Source organism: Balaenoptera borealis, assembly GCF_965194805.1.
Source record: "Balaenoptera borealis genome assembly, chromosome: 8".
In the NCBI taxonomy this organism is placed as follows: Eukaryota; Metazoa; Chordata; class Mammalia; order Artiodactyla; family Balaenopteridae; genus Balaenoptera; species Balaenoptera borealis.
The window spans coordinates 75,455,202-75,482,434 of record NC_138865.1 but is presented as its reverse complement, the minus strand read 5'-3'; the positions used below and the strand labels follow the sequence as shown (position 1 = coordinate 75,482,434).

General features: G+C 38.5%; 1 protein-coding gene and 1 long non-coding RNA gene across 4 annotated transcripts in view; one reads left to right on the top strand and one right to left on the bottom strand.

Annotated features, from left to right (window-relative positions):
• LOC309633126 overlaps positions 1-6,574 on the top strand; it is a 119,519-nt gene extending 112,945 nt beyond the window's left edge. For both annotated transcript variants that reach the window (XR_014247322.1, XR_014247323.1), the window contains exon 3: positions 4,139-6,574. This is a non-coding gene — a long non-coding RNA (uncharacterized lncRNA). The remainder of the gene's footprint in view (positions 1-4,138) is intronic.
• GDA (guanine deaminase) overlaps positions 1-27,233 on the bottom strand; it is a 125,525-nt gene that overhangs the window by 34,042 nt on the left and 64,250 nt on the right. For both annotated transcript variants that reach the window (XR_014247287.1, XM_082401473.1), the window contains exons 4-10: positions 20,924-21,011; positions 19,065-19,170; positions 17,583-17,610; positions 16,326-16,433; positions 13,337-13,444; positions 11,385-11,482; positions 6,150-6,217 (exon numbers count right to left, since the gene is read on the bottom strand). Coding sequence is in view for 1 of the 2 variants with exons in the window: in XM_082401473.1 (XP_082257599.1) it covers positions 6,150-6,217; positions 11,385-11,482; positions 13,337-13,444; positions 16,326-16,433; positions 17,583-17,610; positions 19,065-19,170; positions 20,924-21,011 (604 nt within the window). In the remaining variant the exon portion in view is untranslated. The remainder of the gene's footprint in view (positions 1-6,149; positions 6,218-11,384; positions 11,483-13,336; positions 13,445-16,325; positions 16,434-17,582; positions 17,611-19,064; positions 19,171-20,923; positions 21,012-27,233) is intronic.

Below are 27,233 nucleotides of genomic sequence, written 5' to 3'. Positions count from 1 at the left end.
TTCCATTTCATTGGCATATAGTTGCTTGTAGTAATCTCTTATGATCCTTTGTATTTCTGCAGTGTCAATTGTAACTTCACCTTTTTCATTTCTAATTTTATTGCTTTGAGCCCTCTCCCTTTTTTTCTTGATGAGTCTGGCTAAAGGTTTATCACTTTTGTTTATTTTCCCCAAGGAACCAGCTTTTAGGTTCACTGATCTTTTCTTTTTTTCATTTATTTCTGCTCTGATCTTTATGACTTCTTTCCTTCTACTAACTTTGGATTTTGTTCTTCTTTCTCTCGGTTCTTTAGGTATAAGTTTAGATTGTTTATTTGAGATTTTTCTTGTTTCCTGAGATAAGATTGTATTGCTATAAACTTTCCTCTTAGAACTGCTTTTGCTGTGTCCCATAGGTTTTGGATTGTTGTGTTTTCATTTTCATTTGTCTGTAGGTATTTTTTGATTTCCTCTTTGATTTCTTCAGTGATCCATTGGTTGTTTAGTAACATATAGTTTAGCCTCCACGTGTTTGTGTTTTTTCCATTTTTTTTCTTGTAGTTGATTTCTAATCTCATAGTGTTGTGGTTGGAGAAAATGCTTGGTATGATTTCAGTTTTCTTAAGTTTACTGAGGTTTGCATTGTGGCCCAGCATGTGTTCTATCCTGGAGAATGTTGCATGTGCACTTCAGAAGAATGCGTTTTTTCCACTGCCTTTGGATGGAATGCTTTATAAATATCAATTAAGTCCATCTGCTCTTATGTGTCATTTAAGGCCTGTATTTCCTTATTGATTTTATTTCTGGATGATCTGTCCATTGATGAAAGTGGGGTGTTAAAGGCCCCCATTATTACCCTGTTACTGTCAATTTCTCCTTTTATGGCTGTTAGCATTTACCTTATATATTGAGGTGCTCCTATGTTGGATGCATATATATTTACAATTGTTATATCTTCTTAGATTGATCCCTTTATCATTATTTAGTGTCCTTCTTTGTCTCTTGTAACAGTTTTTATTTTAAAGTCTATTTTGTCTGAGTATTGCTCTTCCAGCTTTCTTTTGATTTCCATTTGCATGGGATACCTTTTTCCATCCCCTCATTTTCAGTCTGTATGTGTCCCTAGGTCTGAAATGGGTTGCTTGTAGATAGCATATATATGGGTCTTATTTTTGTATCTATTCTGCCAGTCTATGTGTTTTGGTTGGAGCATTTAATCTGTTTACATTTAAGGTAATTATCGATATGTATGTACTTATTGCCATTGTTAATTGTTTGGGGTTTGTTTTTGAAGGTCTTTTTTCTTCCCTTCCTCTTTTGTTTTGTGATTTGATGTCTAACTTTAATGTTGTGTTTGAATTCTCTTTTCTTTTGTGTGTGTGTGTATCTATTGTAGATTTTTGGTTTGCAGTTACCATGAGGTTTTGATAGATTAGTCTATATACATATGCAAGTTTGTTTTACGCTGTTGGTCTCTTAATTTCAAATGCATTTCCAGTATCCTGCATTTGTACTCTCCTCTTCTCATGTTTGCTGGTTTTGATATATTTGTGTGTGGATGATTTCCTACGTTTACTGTATGTTTGCCTTTACCGGTGAGATTTCCCATTTCGTAATCTTCTTGTTTCTCGTTGTGGCCTTTTCTTTCTGCCTAGAAAAGTTCCTTTAGCATTTGCTGTAAAGCTGGTTTGGTGGTCCTGAATTCTGTTAGCTTTTGCTTGTCTGTAAAGCTTTTGATTTCTCTGTCAAATTTGAATGAGAGCCATGCTAGGTAGAGTATTCTTGGTTATAGGTTTTTCCCTTTCATCACTTTAAATATATCATGTCACTCCCTTCTGGCCTGCACAGTTTTTGCTGAAAAATCAGCTGACAACATACAAGGGAACTCCCATAAGGTTACTTATTGCTTTTCCCTTGTTGCTTTTAATGTTTTCTCCTTGTCTTTAATTTTTGTCAGTTTGAGTAATATGTGTCTTGGTGTGTTCCTCCTTGGGTTTATCCTGTATGGGACTCTGTGCTTCCTGTACTTGAGTGAGTGTTTCCTTCCCATGTTAGGGACATTTTCAACTACTATCTCTTCACGTATTTTCTCAGGCCCTTTCTCTCTCTCTTCTCCTTCTGGGACCCCTATAATGCAAATATTGGTGTGTTTAATGTTGTCCCAGAGGTCTCTTTGACTGTCCTCATTTCTTTTCATTCTTCTTTCTTTGTTCTGCAGCAGTGGTTTCCACCAATCTGTCTTCCAGCTTGCTTATTCATTTTTCTGCCTAATTTATTCCACTATTGATTCCTTCTAGTATGTTTTTCATTTCAGTGATTTTATTGTTCATCTCTGTTTGTTCTAAAGATTCTAGCTCTTTATTAAACATTTCTTGTATCCTCTGAGTCTGTGCCTCCATTCTTTTTCCAAGATCTTGAATCACATTTACTATCATTACTATGAATTCTTTTTCATGTAGATTGCCTATCTCAACTTCACTTAGTTCTTCTGGGTTTTTATCTTGTTCCTTCTTTCTGCTGTCTCATTTTGTCTAACTTTCTGTGTTTGCCATCTCCATTCCTCAGGCTGCAGGATTGTAATTTTTCTTGGTTCTTGTGGGTGCCCTGTGGTGGGTGAGATTGGTCTGGGGGCTTGTGCTGGCTTCCTCGTGGGAGGAACTGGTGCCTGCCCACTGGTGGGTGGAGCTGGGTCTTGTCCCTCAAGTGGGCAGGGCTATGTCAAGGGGTGTGTTTATAGGCAGCTTTTGGCTCAGGATGACTTTAGGCAGTCTGTCTGCTGATGGGTGGGGCTGTGTTCCCACCCTGTTTGTTGTTTGGCCTGAGGCATCCCAGCACTGAAGCCTGCAACCTGTTGGGTGAGGCCAGTTCTCAGTGCCAAAACAGCTATCTCCAGGAGAGTTAATGCCTATGAGTATTCCCTGGGGCATCCGCCACCAATGTCCTTGCCCCCAGAGTGAGCCACAGCCAACCCCTACCTCCCCAGAAGACCCTCCAAGACTTGAAGATAGGTCTGGCCCAGCCTCTTATGGAGTCACTGCTTTGCTCTGGGTTCCAGTTCCTGTGAAACCTTGTGTGCTTCCTCAAGAGTGGAGTGTCTGTTTCCCCTTGTCCTGTGGAGCTCCTGCATTCAAGCCCCACTGGCCTTCAAAGCCAAATGCTCTGGGGGCTCCTCCTTCTGATGCCAGATCCCCAGGCTGGGGAGCATGACATGGGGCTCCGAACTATCACTCCTGTGGGAGAACCTCTGCGATATAATTATTTTCCAGTTTGCAGGTCACCTACCTGGCAAGTATGAGATTTTATTATATGGTGAAAGCACCCGTCGTGCCATTTTGTTGTGGCTCCTTCTTTGTCTTTGGATGTAGAATATCTTTTTTGGTAGGTCCAAGTCTTTTTTGTCGATGGTTGTTCAGCAATCAGTTGTGATTTTGGTGTTTTCGTGAGAGGAGGTGAGCTCAAGTCTTTCCATTCTGCCATCTTGTCTCCTCTAGGCATCTAAATCTTCTATACCACATCTTCTTTTTCCGTTCCTCTGTTGATGGACATTGAGGTTGCTTCCATGTCTTGGCTACTGTAAATAATGCTGCTGTGAACATAGGGGTGCATGTATCTTTTTGAATTATAGTTTTGTCCAAATATATGCCTAGGAGTAGGATTGCTGGATTATATGGCAACTCTGTTTTTAGTTGAGGAAGCTCCAGTTTTCCATAGTGGCTGCACTAATTTACATTCCCACCAATAGTGTAGGAGCATTCCCTTTTCTTTACACCCTCTCCAGTATTTTTAACAAAATATTTTTGAGATTAATCCATATTCTGCATATTTCAATGTTTTGTTCTGTTTTTAGAATGCTGAATAATATTTAATTGTATAAATATGCCACATTTGCCTATCTGTCCTCCTGTTGGAAGGTGTTTGGACTATTTCCAGTTTGGGGCTATTATGAATAAAGATATTATAAATATTCTTGTACAACTATTTGTGCAAATATGTGTGTCCATTTCTCTAGGGTAAATACCCCAAATGGAATTACTGATGTATATTTAACTTTATAAGAAACTGCCAAACAGTTCTCTACATTGGTTGTACCATTTAATCTCCCTGCGGTAGCGTATGAGGGTCTACATGCTTCTTATTCTTTTTTTCTTTTCTTTTTCAGTTTTCTTCTTTCATTTTCAGATTTTCCTTTTCCATCAGAACTCATGGTCTTTTCATACTGCCATGTCTTCTTGTACTCTAAGGATGATAGCAATTTTCTGAACTCTTATTCTGGATCCTGAAGTAGATGCTTTTCAGAGGTATGTTCATCTTCTTATTCTTTTTGATACTGCTTTCTCTTGTTTTGCAATATTTTTGTGAAGCTTCATGAGGGTTTCTCCTATTTAATATTTGAGAAAGTCCAGATCTGCCTCTACTTCTTATAGACATGGTGAATAATCCATTCTTGGACCTGCTCTCTGTCCACAGTATAAGTTAAATAATCTACTGAAGTCCAAAGCAGAAGGACAAGTTTATACATAAAGGTCATGTTTAGGTAATACTGGTGCATAGGATGGCTGTTACAACAGAGACTATGTAAAATGCAACAACATTCTCCAAGTTGATATGATAATATATCATATTTAATCAAACCTTTAATCAGGAAACCAACGTTACTTTTTCCCTTTTAAGCCTATCTATCTTTATTAACTACTGCAACATGCCAGGTATGTGCTAACCACCTCACACACATTTTTTTTTCATTTAAGCCTCAAAACAAGGTTGTAACGTAGACATTATTATAATTATTGTTGTTCTTGTTATAGAAATTAGGAAACGAAGCCTTAGAATATTAAAGTAATTTGCTCAAGGTCTTACAGCTAATAAGTGACATGCTTTACCTTCAGACCATCGCTATACAACCCAAAATCAAGAACTGGAAATCATGTGATGAACTTAAATCATGGAGACCAAAATCCTAGAAAATTTGAAAGCAGTACATCTGATTTTTGCATTTCTACCAAATTTTCCATTAATTGACAAAAACTCTTGGCCACTTTTTTCTTATTCATTCATTAAAGCTTTTCTGTGAAGTTAAAAATAACTGGTTTCCTGCCATAATACCTGAGACTATATCCAGGTACTACACAATCTCAATGATTCAAGGCTTAAATTCAAAATTTTAAGAACTTTAATTGCTTTGATTCATGTAAAATTAAGAAAAGCTTCTAATCTAGCACACCTCTTTCCAATTATAGATAAATCATTTTGTATTATTGTATGTCTGTCTTACCAATATTGCTTGGTATAAAAATTAACTGAGACTTGAGTTATTGCAGAGAATGATAAAAACCATTATTGTCAATATGCAAACATTCTGGTGCTCTTACATATCAGGAAGACAAACGCATCAAGAATGAAAAATAAGACCTCATGCCCCACAGCCATTAAAAAAATTTTTTGTTTTAGTTCATTCACACACAGTGATTAAAAAAAAAGGTTCACAGCGGATGCCTAAACATTTGGGCCTGACTGACACTTCTAAAGTGAGCAGCACTGTACACACTCAAGAAAAACAATTAAAATGTACTGTGAAAAAAAAGGAGACATCACTAATTCATCAGCCACCTAGACTGTTCTTCAGCCTAGCAAACATCAGACTGCCTGTGGGAATTAGAATCTCATTTTGTTAAAAACTGCTTAAAAGCAAAGCATGCTTTTTAACATATCTTAGAGTTCTCCGTTATGGCATAGACTGAATTTGTGCTCACTACTGGCAAAGTTGAATAATTTTCTTTTGAGACAGTATTTGTGATGACACAGTTATTGAAAACCAAAAACATACAAATCCAAACCATTGACATTTAGCAGGAAGAACAAAACAAACAAAAAAACAAGAACTTTTCAAAAAGAATCTCTAAAACACTTGAGAAGGACTTATCCTTTATAGCCCCGTGTCTGAATAGTAAACATGGTTAATGGCTTTCAAGAGGTTAATGTCATCAAAACTTTTCCCTTCACATACACTTTTTTTACTGCTTCCAACCTCACTATTTTATTAGCTCTAGATATGACTACTAGAAAATAAAACTAAGTCTTTTAAAACATAGAACTCTTACTTGAAAATTAGTCACATTTGAAAGTTATGCACTTAACCACTTTGCCATGGTTCTTCATAGGAAACTACTAACCTGTACCCAGCCCTATCTTCACTCCATGTTTCAGGACCTCTGGCACGTTGAGAAGGCCGCTGCTGAGCCTGCAGAGAGAGGAGATAGTCAGAACAAGGAGACCCACGTGGGTCCAACAAGAGAAGGGCACTAACAAAAATGATGGTGATATCACTGAAAATTATGATTCCCATCTCAGCTCTAATGCTGACACAAACACATTAGTCAAATCAGACCATCCGAGTCCTGGAGTAGAAAAGGATCATGAAGGAGTTTGAACCATTGAGCAGAGGTTAGTATCAGGAGGGCACAAAGCAGCAAGAATTAGAAGGGAGAGCAGGGGATCATTTGTAAGGAAAAATAAATGAAGAAATTAAATCTTGCAACTAGTTCAAAAATTTTTGCAATTTTTAGTATTTTTTCAGCTTAAGATACAAATGACAAAATTGTAAGATATTTAAAGTGTACAACATGATGATTTGATATATGTATACATTGCGAGAGGAGTTTCCCCCACTGAGTCGACCAACACATCTATCACCTCACATATTTACCTTTTTTATTTGTGAGAACATACAAGTTCTACTCTCTTAGCAAATTTCAGTTATACAATATGGTGTTATCAACTATAGGTCTTTAATTTTTTTTTAAATTTTTTTTTAACCAACCCATCCTTCTATGCTAGGAAGTAGAAATTGTAAAGCGTTGCCTTTCCTCTCTTCCTGGGATCATTTGTTGCTCTGAATGAGTAGTGACTTGCAAGATCAAAGAAAGAGGGGTATAGCTGGAAGAGGGGATGCAGGTTGTAAGTCAGGGCCTGGTGGTTCAAATGCTACTTCTGAGGACAGCAGCAACTAGGAGAGATGGTTCCTGGACTGAATTCCGGAGCTCGTGACCCTGTCTCAGTAGATGTGCCACCTTTCTAAAGAGACAAAGAAAAACTAAAGCAATCCTTAGAAGTCTGAGAAGATGCAAAGGTCAAAGTAGTCTGCTTGAAAATCCACATAATTATCATTTTCAAACTGCCAGTGCACATGCAATAAATCTCTCAAAGTGGCTGGAGAAAGAATAACAGTGACCATTCAAACCAAAATATTAGCCATAAAGAAATTTAACTTCAAACCTCAGTTTGCAAAACTGGGTCATGTTTTAATTTAGATGTTGTGTAACTAAACCCACAGGATGTTAAACCCTTCCCCTAACTGGTCACTAGACCATAATTACGGTCACTAAGCTGTACATAGGCAAGATTGCCTGTTATGTATGGCCACTTTATGTCTGAAAACTAAAAGCCTCTGGAACCTCTCAAAACACTCCAGAAATACATTGCTGTGGCTCTCGTGCCTTTCCCATACTGCCACTGATGTAGAACTTTTTTATTTGCAAAGTTCCTAGACTTCTGACTGCTGGCACCTCCTACTCGTTGCCTGGAGGCTCTTTCACTCGGGTAGAGCCCGCTCTGCCCTTGTTTGGGGAAGGTCCAAAGTTTCAGGGACTTCATGCCCCTTCGCACCCACCCAGCAGCCCTCCACCAATAACTGATAACTTTAGGTATAATTACTCTGGCTCCCCCACCCTTGGGCAGGTTGTCTTTGAGGTCTGCTTTGTACACTGGCTCCCTGAGTTTTCCAGAAAGATTAAATTCCAGGAACCCATGGTGGTAACTAGCTTGGTGATGTGCTCTTTACTGTCTTCCTTCCCTTCTCTGTCTCACCCCATAAAGGTGCTTCCTGAGATCACCTCCCAAATAAATTACTTGTACATAAATCCTCACGTCATATTCTGCTTCTGCAAGAACTCTAAAACAAGTAAGGATATAAAGTAAACCTCAAAAAATGAAAATCTAAAAACTACAGGCCAATATCACTGATGAACATAGATGTAAAAATCCTTAACAAAATACTGGCAAACAGAATCTAACAGCACATTAAAAGGATCATACACCATGATCAAGTGGGGTTTATCCCAGGAATGCAAGGATTCTTCAATATACGCAAATCAAACACTGTGATACACCATATTAACAGATTGAAGGAGAAAAACCATATGATCATCTCAACACCCATTTATGATAAAAACCCTCCAGAAAGTAGGCATAGAGGGAACTTTCCTCAACATAATAAAGGCCATATATGGCAAACCCACAGCCAACATTGTCCTCAATGGTGAAAAACTGAAATCATTTCCACTAAGATCAGGAACAAGATAAGGCTGCCCACTCTCACCATTATTATTCAACATAGTTTTGGAAGTTTTAGCCACAGCCATCAGAGAAGAAAAAGAAATAAAAAGGAATCCAAATTGGAAAAGAAATAAAGCTGTCACTGTTTGCAGATGACATGATACTATACAAAGAGAATCCTAAAGATGCTACCAGAAAACTACTAGAGCTAATCAATGAATTTGGTAAAGTAGCAGGATACAAAATTAATGCACAGAAATCTCTTGCATTCCTATACACTAATGATGAAAAATCTGAAAGTGAAATTAAAACACTCCCATTTACCATTGCAACAAAGAGAATAAAATACCTAGGAATAAACCTACCTAAGGAGACAAAAGACCTGTATGCAGAAAATTATAAGACACTGATGAAAGAAATTAAAGATGATACAAATAGATGGAGAGATATACCATGTTCTTGGATTGGAAGAATCAACACTGTGAAAATGACTATACTACCCAAAGCAATCTACAGATTCAATGCAATCCCTATCAAACTACCACTGGCATTTTTCACAGAACTAGAACAAAAAATCTCACAGTTTGTATGGAAACACAAAAGACCCCAAATAGCCAAAGCCATCTTGAGAAAGAAAAACGGAGCTGGAGTAATTAGGCTCCCTGACTTCAGACTATACTACAAAGCTACAGTAATTAAGACTGTATGGTACTGGCACAAAAACAGAAACATAGATCAATGGAACAGGATAGAAAGCCCAGAGATAAACCCACGCACATATGGTCACCTTACCTTTGATAAAGGAGACAAGAATATAGAGTGGAGAAAAGACAGCCTCTTCAATAAGTGGTTTTGGGAAAACTGGATAGCTACATGTAAAAGAATGAAATTAGACCACTCCCTAACACCATACACAAAAATAAACTCAAAATGGAATGAAGGCCTAAATGTAAGGCCAGACACTATTAAACTCTTAGAGGAAAACATAGGCAGAACACTCCATGACATAAATCACAGCAAGATCCTTTTTGACCCACCTCCTAGAGAAATGGAAATAAAAACAAAAATAAACAAATGGGACCTAATGAAACTTAAAAACTTCTGCACAGCAAAGGAAACCATAAACAAGACAAAAAGACAACCCTCAGAATGGGAGAAAGTATTTGCAAATGAAGCAACTGACAAAAGATTAATCTCCAAAATTTACAACCAGCTCATGCAGCTCAATATCAAAAAAACCAAACAACCCAATACAAAAATGGGCAGAAGACCTAAACAGACATTTCTCCAAAGAAGATATACAGATTGCCAACAAACACATGAAAGAATGCTCAACATCATTAATCATTAGAGAAATGCAAATCAAAACTACAATGAGGTATCACCTCACACCAGTCAGAATGGCCATCATCAAAAAATCTACAAACCATAAATGCTGGAGAGGGTGTGGAGAAAAGTGAACCCTCCTGCACTGTTGGTGGGAATGTAAATTGATACAGCCACTATGGAGAACAGTATGGAGGTTCCTTAAAAAACTAAAAATAGAACTACCATATGATCCAGCAATCCCACTACTGGGCATATACCCTGAGAAAACCATAATTCAAAAAGAGTCACGTACCACAATGTTCATTGCAGCACTCTTTACAATAGCCAGGACATGGAAGCAACCTAAGTGTCCATCAACAGATGAATGGATCAAGAAGATGTGGCACATATATACAATGGAATATTACTCAGCCATAAAAAGAAACGAAATTGACTTATTTGTAGTGAGGTGGATGGACCGAGAGTCTGTCATATGGAGTGAAGTAAGTCAGAAAGAGAAAAATAAATACCGTATACTAACACATATATATGGAATCTAAGAAGTTAAAAAAAAAGGTCATGAAGAACCTAAGGGCAATACGGGAATAAAGACGCAGACCTACTAGAGAATGGACTTGAGGATATGGGGAGGGGGAAGGGTAAGCTGGGACAAGGTGAGAGAGTGGCGTGGACATATGTACACTACCAAATGTAAAATAGATAGCTAATGGGAAGCAGCCGCACAGCACAGGGAGATCAGCTCGGTGCTTTGTGACCACCTAGAGGGGTGGGATAGGGAGGGTGGGAGGGAGGGAGATGCAAGAGGGAAGAGATATGGGGATATATGTATATGTATAACTGATTCACCTTGTTATAAAGCAGAAACTAACACACCATTGTAAAGCAATTATACTCCAATAAAGATGTTAAGAAAAAAAAATCCAGCAGAAGCTAATAAATTTATTGAATGAATATATGAATGATCCACCCCAACCTGCCTCTAGCTCTGTTCTGGGCCAACTAACACAAGAAATGAGAAATCCTTTCTGTATCTAATCATGGAGCATGAATTCTTAGCCTAGCGTCCAAGGATTGGCATTATAGAATCTATGAATTCCCTGAAATTGGATGCAGCATTTTTATGTCTATGGGCTTTTTTTTCTGAAGATACAGGCCACAAGTTTCATCTGATTCCCTTATGCATCTATAACCTTTCAAAGGTTAAGAACCAGGTATAAATAAAAATTTTGCTTGGGTGAATTACAGTAGGACAAGGCCCCTCCTAAGTGCATCTCGTCAGATGTAGCAGCATGACATTTACTGAAGGGTGCTGGCTTCTAGTAGCATTGCACCATTTCTGGTAATGTCCACATTTCTAGTAGTTTGTACAACACAAAGTAATAAGAGGTCAGTACACTCTCTCTGGAACACCTGGTTGGCACACCCACTCTTTCGGTCCTTAGCTCTAAGTTCTCAGTGCTATTGGTTTTGAACTCTATTTCCTATTGTTCTGTTTTGTGAAAACTCAGAAATTTTAAGAGATGTGGTGCTCTTCAAATGCATACTCTGCAAAAAATAGCCTCTTTTAAGTGCTCTCTGTCTCCCCAGTACAGTATAGGTAGGTATCCTTCTATGTAGTTCACATCCCAATTGAACACAACTACAGAAGAGAGATACTGGAGGAATGACTGAGAAAACAAAGGTATTTGGCTGCTACTTTGCAACCCAAACGTTCATAATCTACTAATCAATAATTGCCTACTTACGATAAGTTAGAATTGGGACAATGCGAGATGGATGCTCCTCGTTCCCTGAATACATCCAGTTCTTCTTCGGAAAGGTAGCAGCCATGTGCCATCACTGTCTGGAGAGAAGAGCATCCTACGTGGACTCTACCACTCAAAAATGCTTAAGTCAGTCCTCACTCACAAGATATTATAGGTGCACATAAAAGCTCTGACTTATCTGTTATCATCTTCACAAGAACACTGATGATTACCTGTATGTATAAAATCACTGTGTACAAGTTACACCTCAGAAAAGGCCTGTGAAAACATTGGATTATGAAAGTGCCACACATTTGTGGATCTTTTTCTCTTTTTTTTAATCTATAAAATAAATGAGGGTTGGTCCAGTTGACCTCTATGCAAGTAAAATTAACATGCAAATTGAAGGCTAATTTATTAATTATATAGAAATATATGTAGAGGAGGATGAAAATTATGATGTAGCATAAACAAGATCTATGCAGAGTATTAACCTTTCAAATTAGTCACATTCAGATCTCTGAGCACAGAGTCCCTAAGAATTTATTTGCTGTAATAGTTAAACTCTCCATGCAGTTCATACATTTCATTAAATGCCAAGGCCAGGGGGTATACTGTTGTAATCAGGTCTCTCCTCACTCATATTAATTTTTTTTTTTTTTTAATTCACGTTCTTTTATTTATTTATTTATTTATTTATGGCTGTGTTGGGTCTTCGTTTCTGTGCGAGGGCTTTCTCTAGTTGTGGCAAGTGGGGACCACCCTTCATCGCGGTGCGCGGGCCTCTCACCATCGCGGCCTCTCTTGTTGCGGAGCACAGGCTCCAGACGCGCAGGCTCAGTAATTGTGGCTCACGGGCCCAGTTGCTCCGCGGCATGTGGGATCTTCCCAGACCAGGGCTCGAACCCGTGTTCCCTGCATTGGCAGGCAGCTTCTCAACCACTGCGCCACCAGGGAAGCCCACTCATATTAATTTTAATTAACTTTAAATTGTTTAATTATAAATGTAGTAATACTCATTTCTTTTACAGAGCAATCTTAGAGTGTTTAAAAATAAAAAGTAAAAAGTCCTCTGCTTTCTCCCTCAGGATCACTTTTAACGTTCAATGTGTGTCTTCCAGACAGTGTTTGCTAAGTGAGCATGCACCCGCACGTATACACACATATCAAACAATACTGTATACACACTCTTCCTTGTAAGTCTGTATACCTCATTCTTTGTGAATGTTGGAGAAAATTCTAATTATGTGTGTTCTATAATTTAAACAATTTCCCACTGATAGCCATTTTTTAACTTTCATATGTAATTAACATCCCTATTCATAGTCCTTACAGAATGGATCTTCAAAAATACATTTTCTAGGGCTTCCCTGGTGGTGCAGTGGTTAAGAATCTGCCTGCCAATGCAGGGGACACGGGTTCGAGCCCTGGTCTGGGAGGATCCCACATGCCACGGAGCAACTGAGCCCGTGAGCCACAACTACTGAGCCTGCGCGTCTGGAGCCTGTGCTTCGCAATGGGAGAGGCCGCGACAGTGAGAGGCCCGCGCACCGCGATGAAGAGTGGCCCCCACTCGCCGCAAATGGAGAAAGCCCTCGCACAGAAACGAAAACCCAACACAGCCAAAAATAAATAGATTTTTAAAAAAAATACATTTTCTAACTCAAAGGAATGCACATTTACATTCTAATGGATACTGACAAAATGTCCTTGGACCACATGACATTCCCACCTCAAAGAAGCTTTTAGATTTATTTACCAATAAATTTAATGATTTATTCATTAGGGATGAAACCAGGCCCATTTTTAATTCTACGCACACATGCATATGCACACTCTGTAGTTTGGGAAATGCACGTGTATTATAGAAGTCTGAAGGTTACTACTGAGATTTTAAAATTTAAATAAATATGCCCTACTTCATATAGATTATATCATGATGTACAACTTACCTTATTTGTCAGAAGATTGTTTTTATCATACACATCTGTGTAGTTTTTATAACCAGGGTATAAGTTTTTCACAGCTTTAACTTCATCACAATTTTCACTTATATGGCTCTAAAAGAAAAGAAATATTTTCAATTTTTTAATGTAAAATACCATGAGAAATTATACTTCCTACCCCCAAATGATATGGATGGTTTCTACTTGCCTATGTAAAAAAAATGAAGATTCTTGTGTATTTTATTTGAAACAATTCTTATAAGATATATATGACAAAGAAACTATGAAAATGTAATTATATGAATATGTAATATCCTAACCCTAACCCATGTAATGTTTTTCTGACAAAATCTTTTCAAATTCCAAACTATAGCAAGAATAAGTAAAAATAAAAAGTACTCCTTGAAGAGAGTCAAGAGCCTAGCTATTCATGGTCACCTGCTTCTTCTGGTGTTGGCCATTTAAGAAGAGTTCATTGGTCATCAAAAGGATAGAGCATGGTTCCCTCATAGAAAGCTGAAATTTGAATTAAAAAGCTGAATTTTAGCCCAAGTTCTGACCCTAGTTATGTGTCTTAGGGTTGAGTCCATTGTTTTCTTTGGGCCTCCATTTTCTCATCTCTCAAATAAAAGGGTTGGGCTAGATGAGAGATTTTCCAAATTCTTTTAGCTTTAGATGTGTTATTCTTATTTAAAAAATCATAGAAATTCAATATGTAAACAGCATAAACAAGTTGCTATGCAGGATGAAGCAGGGTTAGGACTCTGGGACCCTGTCCCCATTCTATCCCCTTTGTCAGCTTCCAGGATGAGTTCTTCTGCAGGAAACAGTTTGAAAATAACAGAGCTAGGCAGTCCTGCAGTCGTCAAGAAAGAGCCTATAAGAATCCACATGCAAGCAAAACAAGTGAGTCCTGGCTCCCACACTCTCCTTTCTCCAGGGCACCACAAACCTGAGACAGCATAAAGTGTTTTGGAGACACAACATAAGTCTCCATAAGACACAACATAACACCATCCCAACCCCTCACCTAAAACAAAAATCATTTCTGACCAACTGGTGATGACCATATACTATGGGAAATAACTCATGAGCAAGTTACCACTTCCAAGAACAGCAATGCCATTTCCCTTTCTCCTTGAGGTAGAGTATGCATAATCAAATAAATAAAAGAAAAAAACAGCAATGGACTAAAAACAGAATGTTCCACCTGCAGAATGAGTTCTATCCTTGGCCTTGAGGAACTCCAGACCACTGAAGAAATGGGCATGGGCATCAGAAGAGAAGATTTGTGTCATTTTGATAGATTTGAGTATATGCACTTATACACATATATACACCCCCAGTAAGTATATACTTGATTTTGTTGTGTGTTTCTGGGTTTCAGGACACACGAACCCAAAATATGCCACCTTGGAATACTGAATATTTTATGCCGAAGGAGTTTGAGAAAATGGCAGAAGCAGGAAGGTCACTCTGATCTTGCCCCCACCCTTTTCCCCTGAAACAGGTCATAAAACTCGTAAATGAGAGGCGCCCGCCCTATACATAGAGGAAAGGAGCATCCTTATCTCTGAAGACAAAGGGAACCAAGAAGAAACAGGCCTTGCTAAGTTTCCCCCAGTTTACTATACTTACCTTGTACTCCTTAACTTATGTTCCTCCAGGACTGTACACTTGTCACCACACCTAACATAAAAATACTCAGGTCTGTTTCTTTGTGTCTTTGTTTCCTTATAAAGGCTCCTGTGCCATGTAAACCTTATATAAATTTGTATGCTTTTCTCCTGTTTAGCTTTGTCAGTTTAGTTTTCAGGCCCAGCCAGGGACCCTAAATAGGTCAAGGATAACTTTTTCCTCCCCTACAATTGTGTGGGATTGAATATCACAGCCCAGAAAAAAAAAGGGGGGGGGAATGAAAATAGTTAATGAGTCCTAACAAGATAAATCTTAAAAAAAAAACGCTTCCACCCTACAAAATGATATAGGATCTATGTGTTGCCTTTCCCCGACACGCCCTTTGTTTTAAGATAGCTCTTAAGAGGGAGAATTTTAGTGCAGTATGTAATGAAGTTTGGATGCGGGGAGGGGAGCTCCCAATTTTAACCCAGCTGGAAGATTTAGAAAGTGTTTTATTCCTAAATTGCAACCACTTAATGACAAAGTAAGATATACTGTTTTGTTCCTGATTTTAAATTAAGAAACTTGGAACAAAAGGGCTTTTAAATCCATTTTGGTAAGGTGGAAATTAGGTTCCTTTTGTTTTTCAAATAATAGATGGTTCCTCCAAAAAGGAAGGACTAGAACACTGAGAAAGTATCAAATAAAAGAGAGCAGGAAAGAAATGCATTAAATGTATCCTACAGAGAACAGGTAACCAGTTTGCCATTGGTCTTGCTTGGTTACTTAAGATGTTCTCATCTCTCGGAGCCAGATCAGAGAAGACTGAAGGCAAAAGGAACTTCAGGTTTCTTAACTTTTTTTAACTAAAAAATTAAAGAACTAGATTTAGGTGATATCTGTAAGGGACCTTATGTCCTATGATGCTGTCTCTTATGGGGCTAAAGGCAGGCCCCCCGATCAAACTTGTCTGTGTCCCATTGTCTTTGAATGAATGGTTCAGAAAACTTTTGTTTACCAAATATTAACACTTTTTATCTTCCAGTGAATTACCTTATTTCCTCTTGAAACCTCAGACCCCTGCTTCCTTCTACTTAGTCCAGAATATATATATACCTCACCTTGCCTTGCTGTCTTTGGAATTCTTCATACTTATGTGGATTTCCTGTGCGCACATAATAAATTTGATTTTCTCCTGTTAATCTGCTTTATGTCATGTTAATTGCCAACCAAAAGAACTAAAAGAGAAAAGGGGAAACCCACCTCCTCCATAATCTCAGTAAAAGAATTGGAGATAACGAGATTACTGCCAGAATTTAGGGTACAGAGAAGTCTTGCAGGTCTAGACAGAGGCAAATAGGAGAAAAATGCCCACCTGAATGTGCAAATCACGGGTCTTTGCGATGTTTCCAAGTTCACCCAACAAAGTCTCAGAGCAGGAAAGGGAAAAACGTGGTGTTACTATGGGCTGCACTCTAGAATACTGGAAATAATCAAAAACACTCGGTCAGGAAATGCATATCATACCACAAAATGATTTTATGTCTTCATCTCTAGGGATAGTCCTTCATTCCTAGAGAGTGGGTGGAAGTGCTGGGTTTCATGGAAATGGCTGATGGATGAGAACAAGGAAGGGTATATTCTGTAGCACCAAGTTCAATGGAAGAAGATCCCATCTCAAATGCAAGGCACATGAAGGCTCAGACCAGGCCTAGACTGGGTGGCTTTTATGAAGAGAATTAGGAGGCAGAGGAGACGTTTTAAAGGAGAGTGCTGGGAAGACTAAGAATGAAGTGGTGGCTTGTTCCCCTTTCTACATCTTGGGGTGGTATGCTGGCCATGGCTTCCCTGAGGACTGTTAATTAGTTGCAGGAATGGCTCTGATGTCACCTTTGTGGCTGAGCAGTCGAGAAGGACTCATAGAAGAGTGGCGAGGATAAGGATCCACAAAGCTGCACCTGGGTCTCCCAAGATTAGACTGAAAGAAATACTGAGGTTTCCTATGCCTTCCAATCAGACCTTAAAAAATGGTGAGGGAAGAGTCTGGTTTGCAAATCTAAGAGACTGCACAGTACAGCCATAGACCAGCCTGCTGGGGGTGGGACAGAAGACAGCACTGTCTTCACAGGATCACCAACACTGGGGCACTGTGGAACGGGGTGCCTGGCTGAGTGCCTGCAGGCCACACGACATGCCACGCATCTATGGACCAAGGCAGTCTGGCTGGGGCATCAGGGCTGGACACCACCTGTGTTTCAGACCAGATCAGGGGGTACAAGAGGCCAGAGCCAATGGTGATGTAGCCAACAAACCATGCCACAACATCCAGTTGCCACCAATCTGTCTACATCCATGAAGCCCTCTCCCACCTCCCCACTGGCCTGTCCTATGAAATTAGAAGGTCCCAGAGGAGAGGGAGGGAAAACCACTGAGAAAGTAAAAAACGCCTGACCTTCCCTGAGCTAAGTTGATGCATCCACCATGAAAACAATTTAAGGCTTTAGGAAAATACTTCTGCATGCATGGAATAAGCCAAACGTACACAGGCTAACCTCTACCAAACAGCTTAATAACAAATCCTACAACTAACAGGAAGGGAATTAAAAAACGAGCTGGGAACAAGTTTACTTACATTCCTTTGGAGCATTTCTGACACAAATCTGAAATAAAGCAACAAACAGGAAGTTAGAAATTTTAGGCATTTTTCAAATTAATTTTTTAAAAGCATGAAAACATGACCCTTACATGTCCTAATTTCCATGTAAACATTTCTAATGCTGCACATGTTGCACCACCACTAATTAAGGATTAACAAGTAGTAATTACCCTGCTTTCTCATTTGCAGCCAGAGCGATGGAGTGCAAAATCACAGGGAAATGCAATTTTATCATCTAACATCAGCCGGGCTGTTCACAAGTATTCCCACAGCACTCAAGCCATTCTACTAGCTTAAGCTCTGTTTGCGGGAATTCTGCAGTATGTTATGTTCCATGGATATCAGAGTCATGGAGTCCTATGTATCTGGAGGTGTTTAGAAGCCATGGGGCTCTCTACTCCCAGTTTCCCTAAAGTGGAAGCTGCTTGCTCACAAAATCACAATAGCATCATTTATTTTCAAAGGCTGAGTCCTACTGGGCATGGATGTTGGAGTAAAGCAGAAGGAATATGCCAGACATGGTTGTGAAATGGGTAGTGACAGGGATGGTGATCTTACCAATTATATCTGCAGCGATGGTGGTATCTGTAGGGCCTATGAAATGACTGTTTCTGCCCTGGCTGGAAATATTTATGAGCTATAGCTTCCTGCTTTCTGGTAATCCTTTGTTTAAGAATAAAATGTGAATCAGGGTTCACTATTTCCACAAACACAGATTCATAGAAAAGTTGAGCACATGGCCAAATGCTAAAGGGAAAGTGTGTGCTTCCTTCTCTCTACGGGAACATAGCAGCACCTAAGCCACCCTTTTCAGAGGACACACTAAGGTGAAGGAGGCCTGGGGAATGGAGAAAAGCTGGACTTCTCAAACTTGCATCAGGATATGTTTGGTCTTAGGCAAGATTTAAACCTAAAGAATTTTCTTCTATATCTCTTGGATGTTGAGTGTCATACAACACAATTCCTTGTCAAATCCTCAAGGCACCATGGAAAAGCCATTAAAGAAATATAGAAAAAGTACCTATGGTATCACTAGCATATCCCCATGTAAAATAAAAAGAACATAACAAAAGCACATGATCTCAAGCAATAGGATGACCCACAACCAAAAGTAATTTGATGAGCAGGCCACAGACACTTTGTGCCAGGTTAACCTACAGGAGAAGCCCCAGTCAATAACGAAGGACAGGGAGTGGGTAAATCATTTACTTTTTTAAAAATCCTTCATTTTATAAAGGGATTTGCCCTAGGACTCCTATAACAAGTTCCCAGAGGCTTTAAAATATGATTTGATATACAAAAATAGTACTGACATGCAACATTTTCCTTAGGATCAGATCAATTTCATGAAGTTAGGCAAACCCAGGCAGTGATATATGTGCACATTCTGCCTGGGTTAAAGAGGTTTCTTTTTCCCATCTCCAACTCCATCCATAAGACAAATCAAGACAAACATACCTCTCTGTTTCCTTGATTGATTCCTCAGTGGTTTCCTTGTATTCTGGAACAGTGTCATTCAAATCCATACAGACTTTGCCCACAAATGCCCGCTGCCCGAATTTATCTGTGAGACACACAAAAAGAATCTAAAGTCATGTTTCTTTCCCAAACTGTACCTTTCCTAAGCCTCTTTAAAACATCTTAAATTAAAATCGTTATAAAAACATAAGTGAGAATGTAAAAGATCATCACACCATTTAAGAACAATAATAACAAGACCCCGATCAATTCTGTAAGTAGTAAAGGTTCTCCCATTAGCACCTTACTCCTCTGATTTCTCCCAGAATGAAGGATATTATTTGCTAAACCCAGATGTGCCCAGTGTCCTCTGCTATGTGCAGGGTTATGAGGACTATACCCAATAATGTATGTAAAGTGCCTGGCACATAGGGCTTAGAAAAGATACTGTCGCTATTCTTAAGTGTAGCAGTGCCAACATCATTATCTGTGGGGGATTTTACTTACTCCTACCAGCAGTTCTCAGCACTGAAGAACCTCATGCTTATCAGAGGTGCTAGAGGAATTCTATTTCAGCTAGAAAGTTGATGCTACATGAGGCAATGTTCATTTTTTCAACAATGTCTCCACCTCTGTCTTGAGTCTTTCAGAAGTCTTTCTATTGCTCTCTTTCCCCTGTAATTCACTGTAATACATGGCCATTAGATTACTCTTCCTTAAAACACCAACTTCATCACATACCTCATCTCGCTGAAAACTTTTTGGAGTCTGATGCATATTTGAATCTCTCCAGAGACTGAACCATCCCCTCTGCCCAACCTCTCCCATCCCACCATGCCATGAATCCTTCCCTTTAGTTCAGCTACTCTGTTCCCTGCCTCCTGTATATCCACTATGAATGTTCCTGTCCCCATACCCATACCCCCATGTCATCTTTCCTATCTGAAAGGCATTTTCCTCTCTCCTCATTTTATCTTCCCTTCAAAGCCCAATTTAAAGATCCCTCCAATGAAGTCTTCCCAGGTGATCCAATTCTGGGTTCATTCTGTCTCCTCCAAAATTTGCAATATTTACTTTCAGTGTCACCCTTGAGGTCTTTGGTATAAACTACCTTGGCCAGCAAGCAGGAGTGTCAGCACATCAGTCAACAGTATTTACTGAGCACCTGCTATGTGCTAGGCACTGTACTGGGTACAAGTTTTGGAATCATCAGTGTAAATCCAGTCTCAGCTCTGCTTACTAGCTGTGTGACTTAGGCATGTTACATAACCTCTCTGAGCATCAGTTTATCCATCTGTAACACAAGGATCTGAATAACTGCTCCAGAAGGCTGTCTGCAACTGAGCTGAACTAATCAACATAGAGTTCTTTGCACAATACCAGGCATCTAGTAAAAGCACTACAGCTATTACTAAAGTCATTAATCAGTGCATGTACCTATTAATCAGTTAATCCTGTCTGGTTCCTCAAGGGCAGAGACTATTTTCCGTTTTACTGTGTTCCCAGCATCTAGCATAGTGCCCTGAGTCTAGCCAACAGCTAAGATCTATCTGCTGATAGATAAACTGTTGCTATTGCTAGAATTAGTAAACCTGCTCCAAAAAGCCCTAAATTAATACACAAAATTCAGACCCATTCACATCATTCTGCAGCCAAAAACTAAAAGTAAATAATCAAATTACTTAAACAACAGAAAAAGTTCAAGGGCCACAGTGATACACAAATACCTAATTACTTGCAAGAAGTGCAGTGCTTAAATTCTAGCAATTAAAAGGCAGGACTGCTCACAAGTATAAGTCACTGCCAGCATGGTCTGGACATGCTTCACGTGCCCATAAATCATCCTTTCATCTCCTCACCTGTAATTTCCGCAAGGAGCAGCGATGAGTCAGTGTGAATTGTTGCAAAGTAACAAGCTGTGGTTGTTCCATTCTTTAGTGTTCTCCTCTAAAAATAAATCACAAAAACCATGAATCGCCTGTGCCCAGAAAAGTCACATGGTATATACAGATGAAAATGGAATTTTAGTTTTCAATTTTAAGATGTTTTTATTTAAAGGCATGCCATCTCAATATGAAATGTAGTTAAGGCAAATGGTAAAAGTATTTATATTTTAAAAGTGTTAGCTAGAGGAGAAGTTGATGCTTTCAATTTCCTAGATTCACACAGTTCTGTGTTGCAGGATTTATAAAATGTGATACTAATTAATTCCTTATTTTTTTAGGACTGTTTAAGAATATGCAAACTTTATTGCATCTGGGAGTGAATAAATGAGATTTTTCTAGTGATTACAGGATGCAGTTATTCAGCCAGATTTTTAATTCATCCTAGCAGATTGATAACATGTATCCATCTCTCTTCCTCAGCAAATCTCTACTAAAATAACAGTAAAGGAGTATAACATTTATTAAACCATAAGCGGAGAGGAGACGTGAGCAGAGGAAATATTTCAACATCTTCTCGGAAGAAAAAACAAGTATAAGAACCTGGAGGCAACTTGGAAAGAGAGAGGAGCATGTGGTTGTTAACAGGAAATTGGCTGAAAGTCTGTATACAGATAATTAAACCTTGGCAGGACTCTTTTCCCTGCTGAAATCAGCCAACCACCCCTAACCTGCTCCTTGCAGAAAAGATTTATGCTTTGTAGAAATTGGGTAGTATTTAGAGGGTACAAGCCCAAAAGGACAAGGTGAGGCATAGGCTGAAAAGAAGAGGTTTAAGTGGACATCTGGCTGACCTCTGGGACCCTTGGTCATCTTCCCCAAAATGCCACATGTACTGTTTCCACCAGTCCTGGCAGAACTGAAGGACTTCTTCCTAGAGAAGATGAATGGCTCTAGAAGGAAGATGTCCTCACAATGACTTCTGGGACCCACAATTTAAAGGGCTGTTTACTACCTTCACTGTTCATCATATAATGAAGTTTACCAGTCAACAAATGCTACCCCACCCAGATCCTCCAATCAGCATCTTGGAGCATCACACTTAAATATGAATGTACATTTAAGGTTCAACGGACACTGAAGGAAAGCTACTATAAAAAAGGGGAGAGGGGAAGGAAGAAAGAATATGGATAAAATATTGGAGGAAACAGGCAATCTGTAGGTCAGAAGGAAGCTTGATTTAAAAAAAAAACAACAACACTATGATTAACAATCTCAAAGAAATAAAAGAAGATATTGTATCCACAAAAAAAAGAACAGAATGCTGTGGAAATCAGAGAATAAGAGCTCTCCAAAAGTAAAAATGTTAAAAATGAAATATGGGAGTCAACAGAAGGTTAAATTAGAAGAGAATTTCTCAGAGAAGAAAGATGAAAGTCAAGGATGAAAAGATAAGAAAATTATGCTCAATCTAAGAGATCTAACATTTAGAATAAAAGTTCTAAAAAAAACAAATTTTTTTTAAAGGAAATGGAGGCGGTGAAATTGTCTGAGAAATAATACTAGTCTCTCCAAACTGAAAATCCTCATAGAATGCTCAGTTCAGTGCATGAAAAACAGAAGCCAAGTAAGGCATATAATTGTGAGATATTAAGTCTACAAGTAAAGTGAAGATTCTGAAAGGTTCCAGAGAAAGAAAACCAGTTATAGACAAATGGCAGGAATCACAATGGCACTGGTGTTATCACCAGTGATGCTGAAAGCAGAACAATGGCTTTAAAATTCTGGAGGAAAGTTTTTTTTTAATTTAAAAAAAATTTATTTTATTGAAGTATAGTTGATTTAAGGAGGGAAGTTATTTTAAAGTAGAATTTTATACCCTGGTAAATTATCAGTCAAGTGTGAAAACAGAATAGAGATATGATTAGATACACAAAATCTTGAATGTTTTTCTCCTTTAAGAGCTTAGGAAGCTCCTAGAAGATGTGTTTTTAAAAAATGTGAGAGCAAAGAAAAAGAACTTCTCAAGTCCAGAAAATGGGAATTAAACACAGAGGAGAAGCAAAGGGAATGCCCAGATTATAGCAGTGACAGAGACAATCCCAACCAGAGTGAAACAAAGGAATAGAAGGCAGTGGGAAGATTTTGAGAAAGAAATCGGAACTGATATTGCCTGACTTGTCTGAGCACTTGGAGAAGTACTGATTGACCTGAGAGGGGTCTGTCTTAAGCAGAAGCTTTTTCTTCTTCTTCTTTTTTAAAATTTTAAGACATTTTTTAAGAGCAGTTTTAGGTTCACAGCAAAATTGAGAGGACAGTACAGAGACTTCCCATATGCCCCCAGCCCCCACACATAGCAGAAGCTTTTTAAAGTGCAGAGGAAAAACTGCACTGGAGTTCTTGCTTCTTGCATATTATGACCTGTGTGACCTTGAGAAAGTTGCTTTATATCCTCAACATCAGTTTCCTCATTTGTGAAATAAGAGGACTCTTGTCTAGAATGGGGTTGGATTAGAAATGTAAATGTCTGCAGGAGGAAAATAATTTGGACTTAAAGTAATAGGGAAGAACATGCTGTATCCTAGCAGCCTCTATTCAGCTTCAGCCAACTGTTAAAAAAACAACAACAAAAAAGAGAGACCAGTGATGTCAGTTAGTAATGAAGGGCAAGAGAATTAGGAAAACTGGATTTTTATGTCAGTCTTCTCAAATTTTAAGACACTTTGCACATGAAAAAAAGTATTTCTGGCTGCAGGTAAAGGATGTTTATATAGCCTGTCACCTATAGAAAAGGATGTACTAGCTTGCTACCAGAATCACACACCCAAGAGAAAAGTTAAAACCATGACAGAGGCATCAAATTCAATCTCCAGCAACCAGAAAAGTGCCTGGATCCTCGTGTGTGCCTAGTAAATATTGTTGAATGAACACATGAGGAATCAGACTTACTAAAGCAACAAGAGGCATAAAATGATCTAAAATAAGCATTGTTACGTGCATAGAATAGGACATAGTCTCCTTGACAGAGGAACAGGCTACTGTAACAGTGAGAGTGAATTAATAACTTGCAAAGTTGGGCCACTGGCATTCTCTAAGAATGTAGCACAAAAGTATACACAGAAGTTTCACTATTTTTCTAAGAAGAGTTGCTGAAAAAAAGAACAGATTGGAGGGAAGAATATACTAAGAGCAAGGGAAATGGGGTTGGGGGGTGGCAGAGAAAATGATTGAGCGTGCATGCACAAGAAAGAGAGAGAGAGAAGGAAATTCATTTCCCAGAACAGAAGTAATACTATATTAAAGAAAATGGACTGAAAAAAACAAAAACAAAAACAGATCTCTAAGTGAAATTTCAGAACCTCAAGAATGAAGAAAATCCTGAAGGCCAGCAAATTAGCTAGAAGGGAATGAGAATCAGATTTACATCAGCACATTGGCTGCTGGTGGGAAAATCATTTTAAAGAGAATTCTCTCTATAGCTGAAGTGCATCATTCAACAGTCAGAAAAAAGTAAAACCATTTTTGGTAGTTCAAGGATTTGGATTGTTTGTCACCCACCTTATTGGAAAAGATTATCATCGTCTAAGAAAATAAATCCAAAACAAAGACAGAGGATCCAAATTTAAAACACTGTAGACATCCACCAGAGGGCAGACAGCAGGAGCAAGAAGAACTACAATCCTGCAGCCTGTGGAACAAAAACCACATTCACAGAAAGATAGACAAGATGAAAAGGCAGAGGGCTATGTACCAGATGAAGGAATAAGATAAAACCCCAGAAAAACAACTAAATGAAGTGGAGATAGGCAACCTTCCAGAAAAAGAATTCAGAATAATGATAGTGAAGATGATCCAGGACCTCGGAAAAAGAATGGCGGCAAAGATCGAGAAGATGCAAGAAATGTTTAACAAAGACCTAGAAGATTTAAAGAACAAACAAACAGAGATGAACAATACAATAACTGAAATGAAAACTACACTAGAAGGAATCAATAGCAGAATAACTGAGGCAGAAGAACGGATAAGTGACCTGGAAGACAGAATGGTGGAATTCACTGCCGCAGAACAGAATAAAGAAAAAAGAATGAAAAGAAATGAAGACAGCCTAAGAGACCTCTGGGACAACATTAAACGCAACACCATTCGCATTATAGTGGTCCCAGAAGGAGAAGAGAGAGAGAAAGGACCCGAGAAAATATCTGAAGAGATTATAGTCGAAAACTTCCCTAACATGGGAAAGGAAATAGCCACCCAAGTCCAGGACGTGCAGAGAGTCCCATACAGGATAAACCCAAGGAGAAACATGCCAAGACACATAGTAATCAAACTGGCAAAAATTAAAGGCAAAGAAAAATTATTGAAAGCAGCAAGGGAAAAACGACAAATAACATACAAGGTAACTCCCATAAGGTTAACAGCTGATTTCTCACCAGAAACTCTACAAGCCAGAAGTGAGTGGTATGATATACTTAAAGTGATGAAAGGGAAGAACCTACAATCAAGATTACCCAGCAAGGATCTCATTCAGATTCGATGGAGAAATCAAAAGCTTTACAGACAGGCAAAAGCTAAGAGAATTCAGCACCACCAAACCAGCTCTACAACAAATGCTAAAGGAACTTTTCTAAGTCGGAAACACGAGAAGAAAATGACCTACAAAAACAAACCCAAAACAATTAAGAAAATGGTCATAGGAACATACATATCGATAATTACCTTAAACGTGAATGGATTAAATGCTCCAACCAAAAGACACAGGCTTGCTGAATGGATACAAAAACAAGACCCATATATATGCTGTCTACAAGAGACCCACTTTAGACCTAGGGACACATACAGACTGAAAGTGAGGGGATGGAAAAAGATATTCCATGCAAATGGAAATCAAAGCTTGAGTAGCAATACTCATATCAGATAAAATAGACTTTAAAATAAAGAATGTTACAAGAGACAAGGAAGGACACTACATAATGTTCAAGGGATCAATCCAAGAAGATAAAACAATTATAAATATTTATGTACCCAACATAGGAGCACCTCAATACATAAGGCAACTGCTAACAGCTATAAAAGGATATCGACAGTAACACAATAATAGTGGGGGACTTTAACACCTCACTTACCCCAATGGACAGATCATCCAAAATGAAAATAAATAAGGAAACAGAAGCTTTAAATGACACAATAGACCAGATAGATTTAATTGATATTTATAGGACACTCCATCCAAAAACAGCAGATTACACTTTCTTCTCAAGTGCATAAGGAACATTCTCCAGGATAGATCACATCTTGGGTCACAAATCAAGCCTCAGTAAATTTAAGAAAATTGAAATCATATCAAGCATCTTTTCTGACCACAATGCTATGAGATTAGAAATGAATTACAGGGAAAAAAAAGTAAAAAACACAAACATATGGAGGCTAAACAATACGTTAATCAATAATGAAGAGATCACTGAAGAAATCAAAGAGGAAATCAAAAAATACCTAGAGACAAATGACAATGAAAACACGACGATCCAAAACCTATGCGATGCAGCAAAAGCAGTTCTAAGAGGGACGTTTATAGCTATACAAGGCTACCTCAAGAAACAAGAAAAATCTCAAATAAACAATCTAACCTTACACCTGAAGGAACTAGAGAAAGAAGAACAAGCAAAACCCAAAGTTAGCAGAAGGAAAGAAATCATAAAGATCAGAGCAGAAATAAATGAAATAGAAACAAAGAAAACAATAGCAAAGATCAATAAAACTAAAAGCTGGTTCTTTGAGAAGATAAACAAAATTGATGAACCATTAGCCAGACTCAAAAAGAAAAAGAGGGAGAGGATTCAAATCAATAAAATTAGAAATGAAAAAGGAGAAGTTACAACAGGCACCGCAGAAATACAAAGCATCCTAAGAGACTACTACAAGCAACTCTATGCCAATAAAATGGACAACCTGGAAGAAATGGACAAATTCTTAGAAAGGTATAACCTTCAAAGACTGAACCAGGAAGAAACAGAAAATATGAACAGACCAATCACAAGTAATGAAATTGAAACTGTGATTAAAAATCTTCCAACAAACGAAAGTCCAGGACCAGATGGCTTCACAGGTGAATTCTGTGAAACATTTAGAGAAGACCTAACACCCATCCTTCTCAAACTCTTCCAAAAAATTGCAGAGGAAGGAACACTCCCAAACCCATTCTATGAGGCCACCATAACCCTGATACCAAAACCAGACAGATACTACAAAAATGAAAATTACAGACCAATGTCACTGATGAATATAGATG